At 38.3% G+C, this 19,646-nt stretch overlaps 1 protein-coding gene across 3 annotated transcripts in view; it reads right to left on the bottom strand.

The window, feature by feature from the left end:
* Positions 1-19,646, bottom strand: part of LOC140463463 (G protein-coupled receptor kinase 5-like) — a 233,790-nt gene that overhangs the window by 9,331 nt on the left and 204,813 nt on the right. For 2 of the 3 annotated variants that reach the window (XM_072557443.1, XM_072557444.1), the window contains exons 10-15: positions 17,361-17,398; positions 15,745-15,834; positions 12,344-12,552; positions 5,805-5,942; positions 4,481-4,618; positions 2,461-2,592 (exon numbers count right to left, since the gene is read on the bottom strand). In XM_072557443.1, the coding sequence (XP_072413544.1) occupies positions 2,461-2,592; positions 4,481-4,618; positions 5,805-5,942; positions 12,344-12,552; positions 15,745-15,834; positions 17,361-17,398 (745 nt within the window). Of the gene's footprint in view, positions 1-1,717; positions 1,758-2,460; positions 2,593-4,480; positions 4,619-5,804; positions 5,943-12,343; positions 12,553-15,744; positions 15,835-17,360; positions 17,399-19,646 lie in introns of all 3 variants that reach the window. The other variant, XM_072557445.1, reaches the window with a different exon arrangement.

Here is a 19,646-nt window from a genome sequence, read left to right as displayed (position 1 = left end):
TATTCCAAGAGTGAATATGTAGAAGGCAAGCAAAGCAAGGATTGCATAATAAACTTGGAGACACTGACAGGAATAAAGTAAGTGAAATACCTTGAAGTTCATATCCATACGTATCTGAAGGTGGCAGGAAAGCTAAATAAGATGGCAAAAAAGGCACGTGGAATAAATAATGAATAAAACTGGATGTACTGCTGAACTGTATAATGATTGGTTCGACCCCAACTGGAGATTTGTTTGCACTCTGGACACATTACAGGAGGGACATTTTACTGCTCTCAAGAAAGTAGAGGGGAGATTTACAAGAATATGACAGGATTTGAAAATTGTAGCTATGAGGCAAGACTGGATCAGCTAGGATTGTTTTCAGTAGAATCGAGGAAGCTGAGGGGTGGTTTCATTGAGATCTCTATGATAGTGACAGACTTGAATAGTGTGAGCATGGAAGATCTGTTTCTTCTAATGGAGGGGCCAATTACCAAGGTGCAGAAATATAAGATGCTTGGCAGAAGGATCGGAGTATTCATGAAAAATATTTTTTATCCAAAGGATGGTGGCTTTCTGCAATTTGTTGCCGAGTTAGGCATTGAGATGGAAACCCTCAGCTCATTTAAAAGCAACTTGGTGTCCACCTGAAATGCTGTAACCTGTACAGCCATGGACCCAATACTAAAAAGTGGAATTAGAATGGGTGGCTAGTTTATTCAGCCAGTGCATAAATGAGGGGTTGAATGACCTCTTTCTGTACTATAACTGTGTTTCTAAAAAAACTGCTGATGTTAGTTTTAAACATTTCAATCCACAATGTGATGGGGAAAGGAGGTGGGGAGGACAGGAATGAACTCAAATCTTCATTAAGCCTTGTGTGAAACATTACCAGTTTACAGTCAGATCTTTTTCCTGTCATTTCATCCTGTGATAAAAGTGTGCATCTACATACTCAATCTTTCCATATCAGAAGATCATTACTGATGTCAAGAGTGTGGTGCTGGAAAAGCACAGCAAGTCAGGGAGCATTCGATTAGCAGGAGAATCGAGGAATTCCTGATGAAAGGCTTTTGCCCAAAACGTCGATTCTCCTACTTTCCTGATGAAAGGCTTTTGCTTGAAACGTTGATTCACCTGCTCCTCAGATGCTGCCTGACCTGCTGTGCTTTTCCAGCACCAGACTCGCGACTCTGATCTCCAGCATCTGTTGTCCTCACTTTCACCTACATCGCTACTGATGAACAACTGAGCAGAATCTGCTGATATGCATCTGCAGGAGCTCACCCACGTAGTCAGGGATTCATAAAGAAACTTTGCTTTATCAAACAGAATATGTGCACAGATTTGATGTGCTGCATGGGCTCCATCGAAGTTGCATAATTCACTGAGAATAGGTAAATCATGAAGACTAGTTCAAATTGAATGTTTGACATGAGTGGAAGGTAGCACTAATGCCAACCAGTGCAACTCGAATTTAGGACTTAAGTGGCTCTTCATATAAACAATGATTACTATCCAGATAAAACTCCAAAATAGCGGAGGCAAACACTTTTTTTAATTCCCTTGAATTATATTAATTCCCAAGTATGGCTGGGCAGTTATTCCTGATTGCATGAGTTCAAATGGGTTGAATGGTTCCTATCTTGTAATACTCTAGAATAACCATAGTTGCACAAGCACAGATTATCACAGGTGTGTAGTTCCATCAAACAGCAATTGTAAACTCTGATACCTAGAGGTGGTCCTTGATGGTCATCACGTATTGTTGGGAGCTGAAATAGAAGTAACCCCTTGTTATTTGCACACTTGCATTAAAAGTTACTGAAGTTTTGGATTGGTATGTTGCAAACAGAAACTCTCCATTTGTAACTTTTAACTTATTATTGGTATTGCTTAAACAAACAGTATTTTTTTCAGAAGTTTTAAACCGTAACAAGATGCACGCCAACCAAAAATGGCATTTTTTCTCCCGTGAGAAGCAGGCAGCATCAATGTCCTGTCTGTCTGCTTTTATAAGGGATCAATGTAGGTTTATTGATTGAGAGAGTAGGAGCACAAGATTACACTAACAAACATTGTGATAAAATATGATCTCAAGTTCGGTTTTACTCAGAAATCAGGTTCTGGTACATAATGTAATGAAAAATAGGCACTGGTTTGTTGATAAAGATTAATAAATCAGATATATCAGCCAGATCATAGTTAATGATCTTAATGATTATTAATTCTTGGTTATGATAAATCACCAAGAACATCATTTAAATAAAAACAGGAAATGCTGGAGAAACTCAACAGGCCTGGCAGCATCTCTGGACAGAGAAACAGAGTGAACATATGACTGTTTTTTAGAACTGAAGAGGGAGCTACAGCAGTAATGTGTACTACAACAGAAGCAAAGTACAACCCTCTGGTAAACGTAAAATGGATATTTCTATGCAGTGGAAAAATTACCATCCTGAGAGTGTTAGATCTCACCTGCCTCCGGAATAGCCTTTGAAGCAGACTCTTTTTGGGTGGTTCAGGGGTGTAGCTCCTGTCAAGGTCTTGAGATAAGCTTCCATTTGGACCAAACACATTTAATTCTTTAAAACATTCTGTTTCAATCATCTGCAGTGACCACAATAGAGACATATTACTGAGTGTACTACAAAAGCTAAGAATTAACCTTACCGCTTCCCCTGCTTGCTACAGATTGGTCAGGAAATTGGCTGACACTTGCCAACTCAACTTACGCTACTACAGGTAGACAACCCTTTATCCAAAATCCTGAAATCCGAAGGTTTCTTTGTGAAGTTTGTTTCTATTAACAAGGTTGTTTGGCGTGCAAACAGTTAACCCAAGTCAACACCCATTCGACGAGTGTCACTCAGATGTAATGTGTGGGGGCATGGCCCAGCACTAGCAGGCCTCAATTCAGTTTCAGGGCTTGTTTTACCCACATTGCGTCTGCTGTTTGGTAAGATTTTGAAAAAAAAATTCACCAAACTGTCACTTATTCTGAAATTTGAAAAACCAGCTGGTCCCAAGCATTTTGGATAAAGGATTGTGCACCTGTACATACTACATGATATGGGAAAGACTGCTAACTCACAATGGAACCTACTGCCTTCATAAGATTACAGCCAAAACAGAAGCTCACTCATGTGCATCAAGGTCTCGGCAGAAATGGAGTTCTGCCTGATGATGGGAGGCGGCCGCCTACGGAAATGGGAATTCTGTTCAGATCCTTTTTGGAATTGAGGATGCAGTTATGCAGAACTCTGTATTTCAATGTTTCATTTCTAACTCCAAATATGCTAATGATTGACCAACTCAAGACTGTGTAAATGAGTAAAAATGAGTTTGAAGGATTCCAGCAAAAGTCATTTTGTGATGGTGTTTAGGAACAATAAGAAAATGGCCTGACAACAGTCCATGTAATATAGGGAGGTCCATGAAATATTTGAATAAATGTACAATTCAAAGTTTGGGAGAAGATTTGTAGAATGTACAATTTCGTGCCAATTGTAGGTGCTCTGGATACATGCCACGAGGAAATGATTTGAAACCATCTAATCTCATTCCAAACACAGGCCACACAGTCACTAGTTTACATTAAATTCAAATCTTGACTGTAGAGTAGAAAGTTGACTGTTCTGCCCTCCAATGAGCACTTCTAAACCAAATTATTACCAATACCTTATTGAAGCATGTTTACTATGTGCTTTTGTGAGAACAGACTAAGCCTTGTGTGTTGGGGAGGAAATAACGTCACAGAGTGTAGAAAGCTGAACAGTATCATTTTCTAGAGAAACTAATTCAACCAAGAAAAACAGATCTCCTGCTCATGGTAACCCGAGCCTGGCTCGGTTGGTAATGACATGGGGGTGATGTGGTAAGGAAGTCAGGAGTCAGCAGGGTTATTTGAGCAATTTTATCAAGAATTTGCAAGTAGTTGTATTTCTGAAAAATACTGCTAGGGAGCAATATTAAGATTGTTCATGGAGACAGCAACTATAAATGTAAAAACGTGCTGGAGGTGAAGATCTATGAATACTGGGTTCATTTCTAGCACATCAGTAAATGGCATAAGAAATTTATGGAAATGTTAGAATATAATCCATGGTTTGCATCCTTTGACTGCACCAGTAATGTTAGACATCTAAATGTAGGTCTGAATATAATAAATCTAAGAGTGTGAGCTTATGCACAGCATCACTTGTTCTTAATTAAATGTTACTGTCTTGATGAGATCCAATTTCAACCACTGAATTCCGTCACTCACACTCATTCATAAATGCTTTCTTGAGATGTAGCATTGAGGCAGTAGACTTTATATAGCTTTATTACTAGCTTCAATAGAATATTACATGTTTGATAGATATTTTCACACACTTGTCCCCATGATGACCTAAATGACAAAATAAATTATAGTGGTCAGGTTAACAAGAAAGAGAACATAAGGGAAGGAAGCATCCTCTCAGCAAGTTCAAACGGGGAATGGTGTTCTGCTCACCTCATTCTGCCAGGGAATAGAAACACAGCCTGTCGAAAACTTTGAATAGAAATCATCATCTGTCTGGTCCAGGTTTACTCCTTTCACAGTGGAGAACTGTTCAATGTCCAGCACGTCTTTGCAATAGACTGCTCGTGGCTGTTAGAGGAGCAAGGAGCTGGGATAAGAATGACTGCATGCTACTAAATACTAAATTAATTTCATACCATGGTATATTCACAAGCAGGGATAATGAAATGGAATTTTTCTTTTGCTGTACTCCCTTCCACCCACCACATCACAACCTCTTTTCTTTCCAAATAATGAACGCTCATCAAGCTATCGCTCTCAATCCTGAGTATGGAAAATAATTGTTCAAGGAAAGTAAGACACAGACTGGGGGTAAAGCTCAGGAGCCCAGCCGTGTGCTTATAGTCGAGAATGCCAGACTGTTTCAACCAAGCAATTTCACGTCAATGAATTCCATGATGTCGTTTTTAAAGTGAGAGTTACTTCTTCAATTAAAGTCAGTTCTGAAAATGCTTGTCTACTGGAAACTTGGTTCAAATAGTTTAAAAACTAATAGATGTCTGAATTGATGCATTTTCTTCTTCCACAGGGTTTAGGTCTGGCTTTTAGGGATGGAGGCAGGATTTAAGAACAATGTTTCATTGTACTGTGCAACCAAGCCAACAAATTATGAATGATGTATGAATATAAATATTTAATCACTTCCTTTTCAAAATGGCCATAACACAATTCCCTGAAGCAGCTGCAAATGGTTTCTAATAGATTTTTTTGGTATAAAAAATCTTACATATAACAAATTACATTAGCAATTGAAGCATTACATCAGTGGAAATTACAACAATGTCCCTGGTTGGAATAATTTGAGGTTTTACAAGATTGCATTTGCATTACTGATAATGGCACTGCACTGAACTCATGTACAAGTGGAAAATTGGAGAGGCTGTCTTCCAAAAAAAATCCATGAGGTAGGTTAAAACAAACAAATACGACATTATGTTGTGAAAGGATTTCTGCATATTGTATCTGTTAAAATAGATTATAGACAGCAACATTCTCCATGTTGTCATTGTAGTCTGTACACTTCTTGTATCTAGCATAACGATAATAAAGACAAGTCATTAATATGTTAAAATGAATATTTTTCCTCTTTCCTAATCCTTCATTTTAGATCTGCAATACATTACAGGAAAACAATGGTGATTCAATTTATTTTTAGTCAAGAACATATCCCCTCATAAATCATTCTGATTACAGCAGTAAATAATGGTTTCAATGTAATTGCAACGACTCCTTGTAATATTGTCTCATTACTCACATCAGGTACAAATGGAGGCTCCATTATGCCTGCTTCTAATCGTTTGAAATTGATATTCCGGAAGAATGGGTTTTTCTTCACATCGGAAGCACCTCCTCCTGCACAACCCAATCTTTGCTTGGGGTCTTTGGTTAGCAACTATTGAGAAAACATTCAGGGGTTTTACATTGTAACAGCTTTGGTAGATCTTCAGCTACCAATTTTTCAAACAGAAGAGAAAGATTGACATATGTGAAGATGGGCATCCACCACTCTCAGTCTCTTATACACAAAAACATCGGGGCTCATTTTTAGACTTGGCATTAATCTATGTGAAACTGCACACTTTTGTCTACAACACATAAGACAAAGTGCAGTTGGCATAGGTAACAATTTACTTAAGGTCCTGTACATTTTATACTTTTACTTCAATCAGTTTCTTCAAAGTCTTTAACTTATTTTGGCTAAGCTTAGTTATTAGACTAGCTGGATGAATGGCATGGATTGTCAGTCCCAAAGTATGCACATCTTCTGTGGGAATTCCAGGATACTCCTCATAGCATGGACAACTACATGTGCAGCAAGGATTGTCCACTCAAACACCTGGACCTCTGGGTTTTGGAGCTTGAATGGCAGGTGGTATCATTCAGCTGCACCCATGAGGCTCAGAGCTACATGGAAAGATGTTTCTGCATGGGGACATTCCGTAGTTTACCAGTATATAGACAGGGAGGGAATGCACCACTGTCAGACAGTCAGGGAAGGCCAGGCAGGTAGTGTAAGAGTGCCCTGAATGTGTCTCACTCTCCACTAGCTACCTGATGAAGGAACAATGCTCCAAAAGCTTGTACTTCCAAAAAAACCTTTTAGACTATAACCTGGTGTTGTGTGATTTTTAACTCTCTCCTCACTAGTATTCAGAACTGATACCAATTGAACAACATTTCCCATAAGTGCAGCCAGAGCTACGTCCATGACACCAAGGCTGGCTCAGCCTCATTTGTGGGCAGGGGAGGGAGATGAGGGAAGCAATAGAGATAGGATATTATATAAGTGGGGAATAGCAATGCTTTCGGAGGCTGCAAACCCGAATCCAGAATGGTATATTGCCTAATAAAAAAGAATTGAAATGAGTGTGGTTGCTGGAAATCTGAAACAAAAACAGAAATTGCTGGAAAAGCTCAGCAGGTCTGGTTGCATCAATTGAGAGAAATAACAGTTCATATTTCGGATCCAGTGACCCTTTTTCAGAGCTCCACAGATGCTGCCAGACTTGCTGAGTGTTTCTAGCCAATTTTGTTTTTGTTAATAGTATATTGCCTCCTTGGTCCCCGGGGTCAAGGATATCACTTAGCAGTTACAGAGCACATTTAGGTGGGAGTGAACAGCCAGGAGTCATGGTTCACATCAGCACAAAAGATATGGGAAGTAACAGGGATGAGGGCCTTCAGGTAGACTTTGGAAGTCTAGGAAGGAAACTACTCAGAACCCCAATTCCATGGCTGAGACACTGCACTTACTAGAACAGATTGGAGATGCTGGATTATTCGCCTTAGATTTAGAGGGGATTTGGTAAAGGGGATCAGACAGACTGGATAGGGAGATCCTATTCTCTTTAGAGGAAGTGAGAACCAGAAGGTACCAATTTGTATTATTCCCAGTGTCACTTGCTGGTGAATACAGAAAGAGGATAGGAGCAAAAAAAAAAGGAAGATTACAAAATCATGAAGGGTATAGACTGGGTGGATAGAGATCAGCTTTTCCCCAGGGTGAGGGATTCAATAATGAGAGCTCACGCTTTCAAGGTGAAAGGAGAAAAGTTTAAGGGGGACACACGCGGAAAGTACTTTACACAGAGTGGTAGGTGCCTGGAATGCATTGCCAGCAGAGGTAGTAGAGGCAGGCACAGTAGATTCATTTAAGTTGCATCTGGACAGATGTAGGAGTAGGTGGGGAGCAGATGGATACAGATCCTTAGGAATTGGGTGATAGGTTTAGACAGTGGATGTGGATCGGCACAGGCTTGGAGGGCCAACGGGCCTGTTCCTGGGCTGTAAATTTTCTTTGTTCTATTGCACGGTGGGGAGTTCATTAGCTTTCTGCGATCTTGAAACTGGTTCTGAAGGGCATGGGGACTGTATAAATTTGTTGTACCTGAAGAAAGCCAGTACCAATTACCCCAGTGATTTAAATTGCTAGTGTTCTTAGGGAGAGTTTACTGACCTTTCCTTGGGTGTGCAGGGCACAACTGAAAAAATTGTGGATGATGGAAAACTTGGATGTTTGTGAACTGCAGCAGGATAGTGATAAGACTTCAGGAAGATACAGAAGTCTTGCTCAAATACATCAAACAATTGCTGAATTAATTTAATACAGAGAAATGTGAAGTGATTCATTTTGGTAGGAAAACTGAGGAAAGACAACATAAATTAAAGGTTACAATTCTAAAGGATATGAAGTAGTAGAGACATCCAGGAGTACATATACATAAGTCAATGAGGATGGCAGGGCAAGTTGAGAAAGTGCTTTATAAAGCATTTGGGGTTCTGAACTTTATAAATGAAGGCCAAGTGTACAAAAGCAACGAGATTAGGTGAACATTTTTGGTACAGTGATTCAGCCTAAGCTGATGCTTTATATACCATCTCAGCATCATGCTTGAGAGAGTGCAGAAATTATTTATAAGAACAGTTCCATTGGTGAGAGACTGTACTTACTAGGACAGATTGGAGATGCTGGGATTGTTCACATGAGATTTAGAGGGGATATGGTAAAATGTTCATAACCAAGAGAATTAAACAGACTGGGTAGGGAGGTCCTGTTCTCTTTAGAAGAAGTGAGAACCAGAAGGCACCAATTTAAGATAAGTGACAAAGGTTCAAAAGCTACAGGTAAGGATGGCAGTTTCCTTCTCTAAAGGACAGGTAGGTTTTACCAACAATCGACAACGGTCATCATTAGATTCTTAATTCCCTCTTTTTTACTGAATTCAAATTCTACTATGTGCTGTGGTGGGTTTCAAATCTGGGTCCTCAGAACATTACCTGGGTCTCTGCAATAACAACCCAGTGGAAATAGGGCATCACCTCCCAGTTATGATGTGCTGGAGGCAGTTTCAATCCTGGTTTTTAAAAAGGAATTGGATAATTACGCTCGAGAGAAAAATGTGCAGGGCTACAGGAAAAATTGAGGGAGTGGGACTAACTATGTTCTTCTTGCAGCAAGTCAACATGGGCAGGACAGGTCAAATGGCCTTTTCTCATGCTGTAGCCATTTTATAATTAATGCTTTTATATGCAAATTCTTTTTTTCTTCTACTTACTAATACTAATAAATAGCTATTCCTCTTGTTTTTGCATTAACTGTTGTCTTTGTCAGATATGGCAGCTACATTAAGTGATAAAAGGGCACAAGGTAGAAAAAATAAAACATGTTTTGAGTTCATCGAGTTAATCCTAGTGTCTGAACTGAAATATTTCTCTTATTCAATTTAAACCACATTCCCTGTAGGCACTGGGAATAAATATATGATGCAGCCATGCTTGCATTTCTACTTAAAACAACGTTACTTAGGTAAAACGCATGGTCCAGGTGACATGCAAATACATGAAACTTCCTCTGCTTATTTAAATACTATTCTTCATCTTGAAAAGCAGTTTTCTTGGATCATTCCTAGAAGTACACAGTAAAAAGAAATATTTATGGTTCAGTTCCTGCTTCAAAATGAATTTACTGGAGCCTGGCAATATCTTTGAAATATGATAGACAATCAGGAGGCAGATTACATTTAAAAAAGAACCACCCTTTGTGTCATACAGTTATCTTTAATTTTATATTCTTTCCTAACATCTCAGGCAACACCACACTGCTAACTACACCACTGAGCCATCCCATAAAGCAGCGAATGATCTTAAACAGAAAACAAATACTCCACGGTCTGCAAATAAAATAAAAAAACTAGATCAGCAAACGTCGGCAATGGAAATTAAAAATAGAAAACAGTGGAAATACCAAGCAAGTCCTACAATGAGAAAGATTTTGCCAAAGCATCTACTTATATCATTAACACATCTCCACTCTTTGCTGATCTCAATGATCTCCTGGAGATAAAACGTACATGGAAGGTGGCTCAATGAAAAGGTGTAAAACATTCCCTATCTTAAAACTTTATAGCCTTATCTTGGGACAAGAGCGCTGCCTTTTGATGAGCAGTTGAGTCAAATTGGCCTGTATAATATGGCATATGGAAGAAAGCATGGAGATTTCACTGAAGTATAAAAGATTCTGAAGGAGTTTGACAAGGGTGAATGCAGAGAGCTTTATTCTGGATGTGAAGTTAAAAGTACAGTGCACAGCCTCAGGACTAAGGATCTATCATTTAAGATTGAAATAAGGATAAACCTCTTCACTCAGAGGCTAAAAAGACTTTGAAATTCTCAATCCCAGATGAATACTTCATCACTATATTAAAGATTGAGATAGAGTTTTGATCTCTAGAACAGAGGGATATGGGGATCAGGCACAAAGGTGAACCTTAGGTAAGATCAGCCAAGATCTTTCTGCACGGCAGAATAGATTGAATGACACACTGCTGCTCCCATTTCTTATTTTCTTATGTTTTCTGCAAAACAGTTCTGAATGGTTCATAGTTTATGTCATATTGTTTGTACTTAAGACTTATGTCTAATTTTATTAACACAATATTTTTCTTACTCATTTCAATTTTCTCTTCACTATCATTCCAACAAAAAGCTATTTTGTAAGACACAGTGTCCGTGAAGGTTCTGACTAATACAGTCTAAACTCTGAAAATTAACAAGCCAAGTCTTCCAATCTGGATTGGAATCCCTCTTGCTGTCCCAGGGCAGACCAGAAGTTGCCCACTTGATTTGATTTAACTTAGAGTCATAGAGATGGACAGCACGGAAACAGACCCCTCGGTCCAACCTGTCCACGCCGACCAGATATCCCAACCCAATCTAGTCCCACCTGCCAGCACCCGACCCAAATCCCTCCAAACCCTTCCTATTCATATACTCATCCAAATGCCTCTTAAATGTTGCAATTGTACCAGCCTCCACCACATCCTCTGGCAGCTCATTCCATACATGTACCACCCTCTGTGTGAAAACATTGCCCCTTAGGTCTCTTTTATATCTTTCTCTCTCACCCTAAACCTATGCCCTCTCGTTCTGGACTCACCGACCAGAGGGAAAAGACTTTGTCTATTTACCCTGTCCATGCCCCTCAATTTTGGAAACCTCCATAAGGTCACCCCTCAGCCTCTGACGCTCCAGGGAAAATAGCCCCAGCCTGTTCAACCTCTCTTTGTAGCTCAAATCCTCCAACCCTGGCAACATCCTTGTAAATCGTTTCTGAACCCTTTCAAGTTTCTTCATTGATTTAATTTAATTTAATTAGTGTTATCACATGTACTGTAATACAATAAAAAGTGTTGTTTTGAATCCTCTTCTGGCAGATTGTACCATACAATGTATGAGGTAGCAGAATACAGTATTACAGCTGCAGGGAAAGTGCACAGAGACAGAGGTCAACATTAACATTTGAGAGGTCAGTTCAAAACTCTGGTAGCAGCGGGGAAGAAGTTGTTCTTGAATCTGTTTGTATATGTATTCAAACTTTTATATTTTCTGCCTGACAGAAGAGGGTGGAAGAGAGTATAACTGGGAGGGTATTTGATTATGTAGATTGCTTTCCTGAGGTAGCAGAAAAACTCTGGGCCAGGAGCCTTCCAGTAGTCCAGTACTGCAAACTGGAGGCAGCAGAAAACGTGGATCAGTGCTGAAATTATAGCCTTTCATTTGCAGAAGTAGCTGCTATATGGCAAAGTTTAAAGTTCCTAGAGCTACCATGGGAAGTCACTGATAGAAGCTAAGTGTGTAAGGGGTGGCAGGTAAGTGGGGTAGTAGGGTGCCAAGTGGGTGTAGGTGCCAGGTGGGTGGGCTTACTCCTTCCAAACCTTTCTGCGCTTTCATATACTGCCTCTGCAGGTACCCTTTGAAATAATGCACACTATGACAAAGAAATGATCCAAAGAGAAACAAAGGCACAACAAGTTGGCTGGGGGAGGGGAAAGTGAACAAAACAAAAACAGAAAAGTGATATTCAAGAAGAAAGCAAAAAAAAATGAAAATGGGACAAAGAAGAAGGCAGGTGAAGGAGAAGATTGCATGGAAAAGTGATAATTCAGAACCAGGAGTCCCTCTCCAATAGCAATACTCTACTTGAGCAAAACAGCAGCCTGAGCCAATTGGATGAGTGAGGCATAAGAGGAGGGAGGCTGCATTTTTTTTAAAAAAGGGGATGGTGCAGAGCAAGTGAAATTGAGAGAAAAAGTCTATGGTGGAAAGACACAAGACTGTTTAGCGCCCCACGTTATATGATATTTTGGAATGATCTTTCATATTACTAACTAACTGCAATCTCCTAATTACAAAATATAAAAGAGAAATTAGTATACATTAAAAATATGTACATGGGATAGCCAAGTGTCCTTGATCAGATCTTGATTATATTTAAATAGCACTTCCAGAGCTTACCATCTTGCAGATAGATTTTGCCTCTTCAGAGAATTTGTCTGTGTAATTTTCTTCTGTTTCCAACACTCGTCTGTCTACTTCCTCCCTTTTCACCTTCTCCTTTCGTCCTCTAAATGGAGACTGACCAGCAATCATTTCATAGATTAAGCATCCCAGACCCCAAATATCAGGGCTCAATGTATATCGCTGATTATTTAGCACTTCTGGAGCTATAAATGAGAAATGCCAAAATTAAAAGCTAAACACAGGCCAGTAAAAGTACTTCTTAAATAACAAATTGAGCAAATGGTTGTGATTCTTAAGCATGGCTGCCTATGGCCAGTAATTATGACCAAAAATCTCTTATGTTTAGGCTTGTAAACAGACATCATATTGCCCTTTAGCTTTCTTTTATTTTATTTGGGCAATTGAACAAGTACATGAAGAAATAGCTCACGTAAGGAAACTGGTTCCTCTTGCTGCAGATGCTGTCTGACCTGCTGAATATTGCCAGCATATTCTGTTTATATGGATGTAGGTTTGCTCGCTGAAAATGAAACTTCCAGCTCAGTGAGCAAACCTACATCTAGAACCTCAACCCGAGCTACAAATCTTCTCAAAACTTGCTAATTCTATTTATATTTCAGATTTCCACATCCACAACATTTTGTGTTAATTGTATCAATTGTAGTGTTAGTACATACAGGTGAACTAGCCAGACAGTTACTTGAACACATATAACAAGACACTTAATGAAACAGGAGTACAGCATATATATATTTGTTTCATTATAAATAAATCTATTCCAAATAAAGTCTGGCTCTGGTTCCTTCCTTTCCCACATGGCCAGTACGAATATAATATTTTGTATTTTCTATTCATTAATGTTACCCCATGATATTGAAGAATGCACACAGCCAACTATGAGTTTTGGTATTTTATACTGATGCCAAATATTTAGGAATTCTAATCTGCATAATCAGAACACGAAATAACTTCGTAAAATCAGCCTCCCTTAAAAAATGATATTTCAAACTTATGTTCATGTGTATTTCAAATATTGTGCTGCAAATGCTGGTTAGACATCCATCAGGATTAGGAATAACAATTGAAATAAATTCAAATTCAAAGTTGGATCCTGTGATACCACAACAAGGTAAAGACTCACATTAATTCACAGTCTGCAACAGACTGCCAGATAAATAGATTTGCTTTCCTGACTGATTACGATTAGAGTGTCATACATTCCACACTAGACACCACTCTGGCCAATATTCCACTGAAGAATGGATAGCTTGTTTTTGCTTTGTTCAGGCTCCAATGCAAACAAGAACTGTAAGTCTTTAAACGACACGGTTTGTGATCAAGAGGTTAGGGAACAGGAAATAATTTTGATTAATGTTCTTCAATGTAAACTGTAAAATGTCAAATTATTTTTATGGAAATGTTTCAGTCAATAAATTATGTTAGGCTGAAGGTGCATATTGCTTGGCTTCCAATATTCCCTTCACTGACACAGCAAATGCGCTGGGTGGACTGCAGCTGCACCTTTCTGCAAGTTGACTAAAAAAACCTTTATTCCAAAAATACAAAAATAACTCTTAAGTTGCTTTCACCATTAACTTTAGTAGATAATTTGCAATGGAATTAGCAAACCTACTAAGTGCTCTAACACAGGTTCATGTGCAAGATTACACAAAGTGCATAGATGGGCTTCCCTGTGGCACCACAGTAGAGTTTTAATGCATACTTTAAAAGACATATTACGACAGCACACATATGGATTCACAGAAGCAGCATTACTCTCATTGTTATAGAGAAAATAAAGCGGTTCAGATGAAAGGAAGATGAAGGTTTTACGAGACTGATTAATGATTTGCTTATTTAAAAGCTAGTATAGCTATATTGTGAAGCTAAATTCAATAAAAGCGGCAGCTAGGACAGCTGTCAAGATGTTTGGCTATGGTTAACACTTACAGGTTCATTCACATCCATCAGATGTTTCACTCTCCAATGAACCAGACTGCATCAAGAGAGATGCTTGACTTACACTCAACTTGACCAACACAGGATCAGGCATTTGCACAGTATTAATCATGATATGAGACACATATGAGAATATACTCCCATTGTTTTTGTTTTAAACATAAGGAAATAACATTTTAAACTAAAAATACTACTTCTACAAAGTTTTAACGAAATAGAAGACAGTGGAAAGTTTCATATCAATGTGTTCAAACATGCGGCATATGTCTTTGAAGATAGTATTTACAATATATCAAGATGGAGACAGATTTGAATTAGAACTCAGAGGGAAAAATATGGCCAGCATGAAAATAATTTTTCATCAACCTTTGAAAACACCAGTTTATAATTTCTCATGCAAGATACACAAACAAAACATCCATGTGAACAGTTCATTTGTCATACGGAGAGGATTTAAAAAAAAAACAACTCAAGAGTAGCTGTTGCATGACTGAAGATTAAGTCCAAAACTCATCTAGCTATATCAATGAATATAAGAAATAAGAGCTGGAGTTAACCATTTAGCCCTCGAAGTCAGTTCTGCCATTCAACATCATCATGGAATTCTGACTGAGGCTCCTCACTGCTTTCCCCCATAACCTTCAGCCCCCTTAGAGATAAAAAAGCTAACTCAGCCTTGAATAAATTCAGTGGCTCAACCTCCGGCACTACATAGGACAGAGAATTCCAGACATTAATGATCTCGTGAGAGAATAAATTTCCCTTCATCTCAGCGTTACATTGAAAACCCTTATTTTGTAATCATGTCCTAGCTCTAGATTCTTCCCCCAGCATCTTATTGGGTCAACAAGTTCAGAATCATATGCTGTAATTAGGTCACCTCCTAGTTTTCTACATTCCAATAAATAGAGGCCCCAACTGATCAACTGTTCCTCATAAGACATCACCGAAGACTCAACCTTCTTTCAAATACCTCCAATACAAATATATTTTTTTTTCAATGAAACCAGGAGCGACGCTCCAAAAGCTAGTGTGCTTCCAATTAAACCTGTTGGACTATAACTTGGTGTTGTGCCATATTCTGGTTCGTTTTCAGCAATGGTCTGTGGAGGTAAAGTTAAATGTCTTTTTTTCAACTCCCTTGCATTAAGATAAAACATTCAATTTGCCTTCTTAATTACTTGCTACACCTGCATGCTAAGGTTTTGTAATTCATGTATGAGGATATCCAGATTTACAGTATTGCGGACTCCCTCCATTTAGATCTTACTTTAAAAAAAAATACGCCTTCTGATAAAGTTGGTGAGATAAGTCAGTCAGCATGTTGCCATCATGCAAAATTCCACCACAACTGCATCCTACAAGATTCAGAAAGAGAAAATAAACTGCTAATTTCCAAGTCAAATCTGTAAAATTAATTTTGGTTGAACACTCACCCATATATCCTACTGTTCCCACCCTGCCACGAATGGTTTCTCCTTCCGGAATTTTCACAGCTAAACCCAGATCAGATATTCTAATGTGACCTGTAACAACAATGAATTAGTTATTTATTTGATGAAAATGTTTTTACTGCAAGCATCATCAATTGAACAGAAAACTAGGAAAACTGCTTATATTACCGTAGTGCAGGCTAATTTACATTTTTGCTATATTAACATTAATGAATATTTTTGAATAATAAGAGCCACTTCATCTTTATTAATGCTCTCATTCCTCTAACAAATACAATGGACTACCATCCCCATATGCAATTAGGTTCAACCCTGTAGTCTTATTTAAAAAACAACTTTTGGTACATTATGTCCATTTGATATGAAAGACTGACCTATAAAAACAAAGTTAAATTAAGATTTAAATGAAGTTTTAAGAAAGTGGTTTATTATTCCATGGTATGGCTATTTCAAAGTTTCAACTTTCACACACCAGTCACTGGAAAAAACTAGCCCTTTAAGATTGAGGTCCAGTCAATCAACTTATATTTAGATTATGCCTATCTGCAAAGTTGATAATGGAAGGAGAGAAGTTCGAGAAAATTAGATGGCTGAAGTATTTTGTTAAACATTAGAAATAGATTCAAATAAATACAATCAAAACAGATGGGATGGGTCAAGATAGGGAAGTCAGGGTATTCAATAGCCAATGTAAATTTAAAATCATAATTTTTGATATGTAACATTATTGTGATTGATATTTCTGCCATCTAAATAACTTTGTTAGTGTAACATTAGTATTTGTTTTAGCTACAACATGAAAGCTATATAAAGAACACTGGATATTCTAAGCACCTACCTATACGTCAGAGATAAAGGATCTTGGTTTCAAACACATATACAGTTACAATCAAAACAGAAGCTTTACATATCCCAATATAATCTACTGAAACTAACATATCTGATCTTCCAGTGTTTACCTTATCAAAAAGGTAGACATCTATCCACTAATGCTAAGAGGTCTTGCAACAACATTTTCAAATAGATAATTTAATTCCTTCTCACTCGTTACTCCTGTACTTCTGGTTTTGGCTGGAATTCCCCTTCCATGTGAGTATACTATGCTGGAAGCACCCCCAGAACTACTGGAGTATAATGCCAGGGACTACAGCAAGACTCATGCCAGTGGATTCCTTCACAGTTCTTTCCAATGGCATAAATGTATTTAGCTGATCAAAAATGTTTTATTACATGTCCTAATGTGCAATGTATTTCTTTCCATAATAGCATAAATTCTGTAAAATCAAAACTCCACTGATGTGCAAAATTCTGGAGATCAACTGCAAGTAAAATGGTGTTTAAGAATCAAAAGTAAACAAGATGATATAATTGTACCTGTGGCCCCATACAACATATTAATAATTAAAATGTAATAAACTCATGAATAGGCTAAATATTTTATAAGGCTTTACATTTTATATATACTTATATGCTGACATACTTATATTACAATACAACTGATAGCTGAGTTAAGGAAAAAACAAAATTATGCAGAGTGATAATAAAATTGACCCCAAACTACATAATGATTATTGCATTCACAGAACTGGTTTACTTACCATAATCATCCAATAATATGTTTTCAGGCTTTAAATCTCTGGGGGGAAAAAATGAAACAAATACATAAAAGGTTATACACCAAACAATCAATCAAAGTCTTCGCAGCGCAAACAGGCCATTTGACCCAAAAGATCCATGTCAGTTTTTTTATGTTCGACAACAATCTTTTCCCAATAGTTCCATTGGCATTTCATTTTATTCCTTTCTGCTCATGTGCAATTCTTCCTTAAAGGCATTAAAATTCTGAATTTTGACTGGTTCAGGGCTCAAGTAAAAACAAGGACTGCAGATGTTGGAAACCAGAGTCTAGACCAGAGTGGTGCTAGAAAAGCACAGCAGGTCAGGCAGCATCCGAGGAGCAGGAAAATCGATGTTTTGGGCAAAAGCCCTTCATCAGGAATAGAAGCAGGGTGCCTGCAGACTCTGGGTGCCTCTATTCCTGATGAAGGGCTTTTGCCCAAAACGTCAATTTTCCTGTTCCTCAGATGCTGCCTGAACCTGCTGTGCTTTTCCAGCCACCACTCTGATCTGGTTCAGGGCTCAGTCGCCCATTTACATTCTACCATCATTCAACCCATTTGTGTGCCTTCAGATTTACCTGGTTTGTAAGTCTCCAGAATTTTCTGGTCAGTTTATATGGAGCCACCATTTGCTCTGCAGAATGGCATCACAACCTCCCTACTATTTTTAAAGATTTGCTCATGAGGAACATAAAACTCATTGCACAAAAATAGGAATTAATAATTGCTCTTTTGTTGATCTGACAAATGGTAATGTACGGTCTCTGGCCCAGAAATGAAAGGAATTGAACTGAGTCACAGTCTACAATGTTGTTTAGAGCTTTAAGATCTTACTTTGCTTCTTGGTCTCATAATCCAATCTTTATTTTTGTCTTTATTTGGCTTTGCTGACCTTAGTTATTTCTTGGTTTAATTATTAATTCCCATTGTTCAAGGACTATTAAGTTGATTGAAGTTAGTTCACACTTTCAGCAAGTTACACTGTAATTCTTGGTGTTAATGGTTTCAAACAACGTTGCACACCAAAACACACCCTGCTCCAGCTAAGTTTAGCTCCATGTATCAGTACGTATTTAACAAAACTGCTGTGTTGACTTGATTTGATTCACAATTGCATTGCTATCAACACAAGTTTATACAATGGACGTGTTTCAAAATGTACCTTTAACACAAAGTAACACAAAACAGAGAGATCAACACCTCAGCACAAAAATATGCCTACATGATTTGGTGGCACATGAAGAAAAACTCAAATAAGAATTGATTTACGTGGGATGGCAGTTTTATCTCCTTTTCACAATATCTTAAAAAAAAATGACAGCTGGTGTTTGAGATAAAATAATAAACAAGTTACTGCCATGGGAAAGTATGGAAAGCAGTTTTGTGTTAGCGACTAAGTCGATGTTTGAGACAGTTTGGTTTTTGTTCAAAAGGGGACAGATCAAGTAAACAGGGAGTGATCAAGGTGTGTCTTGCTATTCATTGCTGGATCTGGAAAACTCAGACAGAGGGGAACAGTTGTCAAAAGATATAAAGTTTTAACTTGACAAGATGAAAGAGGAGAAAGTGAGGACTGCAGATGCTAGAGATCAGAGTCAAAAAATGTAGTGCTGGAAAAGCACAGCCAGTCAGACAGCAGCCGAGAAGCAAGAGAGTTGACATTTCGAGCGGAAGCTCTTCATGAACAGCTTATGATCAAAACGTCGACTCTCCTGCTTCTCGGATGCTGCCTGACTGGCTGTGCTTTTCCGGCACCACACTTTTTGACTCTGAAGGAGAAGAAAGAATCCAAATGAACGCTGAGAGCGACTTTGGGAATACTCCTGTAAAGCACGTGCCCAAAACTTTGCACATTTTGTAACCGTTGTCCTGAATTTGAGAAGATCTTGCTATTGTAGAGAAAATGACATGGAGACCTGAACTCAGAAGTTTGGCTCACTAAGCTGCCACCATCTGAGCCAGGGGAGAAACGATTGAGGGCATATTCCAATTTTGCACACCTGTGGTCCAAGTTGACAACTGCAGCTGCATCAGTCAGATCTGATTTTTGCTACAGAGATATCTAGAACAAAACTTATGCACTTTAGAAAAGATCTAAACTCACTGGATTTCCTTCACTGGATACTCTTTTGAACATGTAAGGTACCCTCCTGGATGTAGCCCTGGGAGACCTTTGGAAAAGGTCATGTGCCACTGGGATTGTTAAAAGTAGATATAAATATACATGCAAAGTGGATAACTCATTGGAAAAGGCAAGCTTGTTGG

Source organism: Chiloscyllium punctatum, chromosome 38 (genome assembly GCF_047496795.1).
Source record: "Chiloscyllium punctatum isolate Juve2018m chromosome 38, sChiPun1.3, whole genome shotgun sequence".
In the NCBI taxonomy this organism is placed as follows: domain Eukaryota; kingdom Metazoa; phylum Chordata; class Chondrichthyes; order Orectolobiformes; family Hemiscylliidae; genus Chiloscyllium; species Chiloscyllium punctatum.
The sequence above is the reverse complement of the archived record's forward strand: the minus strand, read 5'-3'. Positions and strand labels throughout refer to the sequence as shown.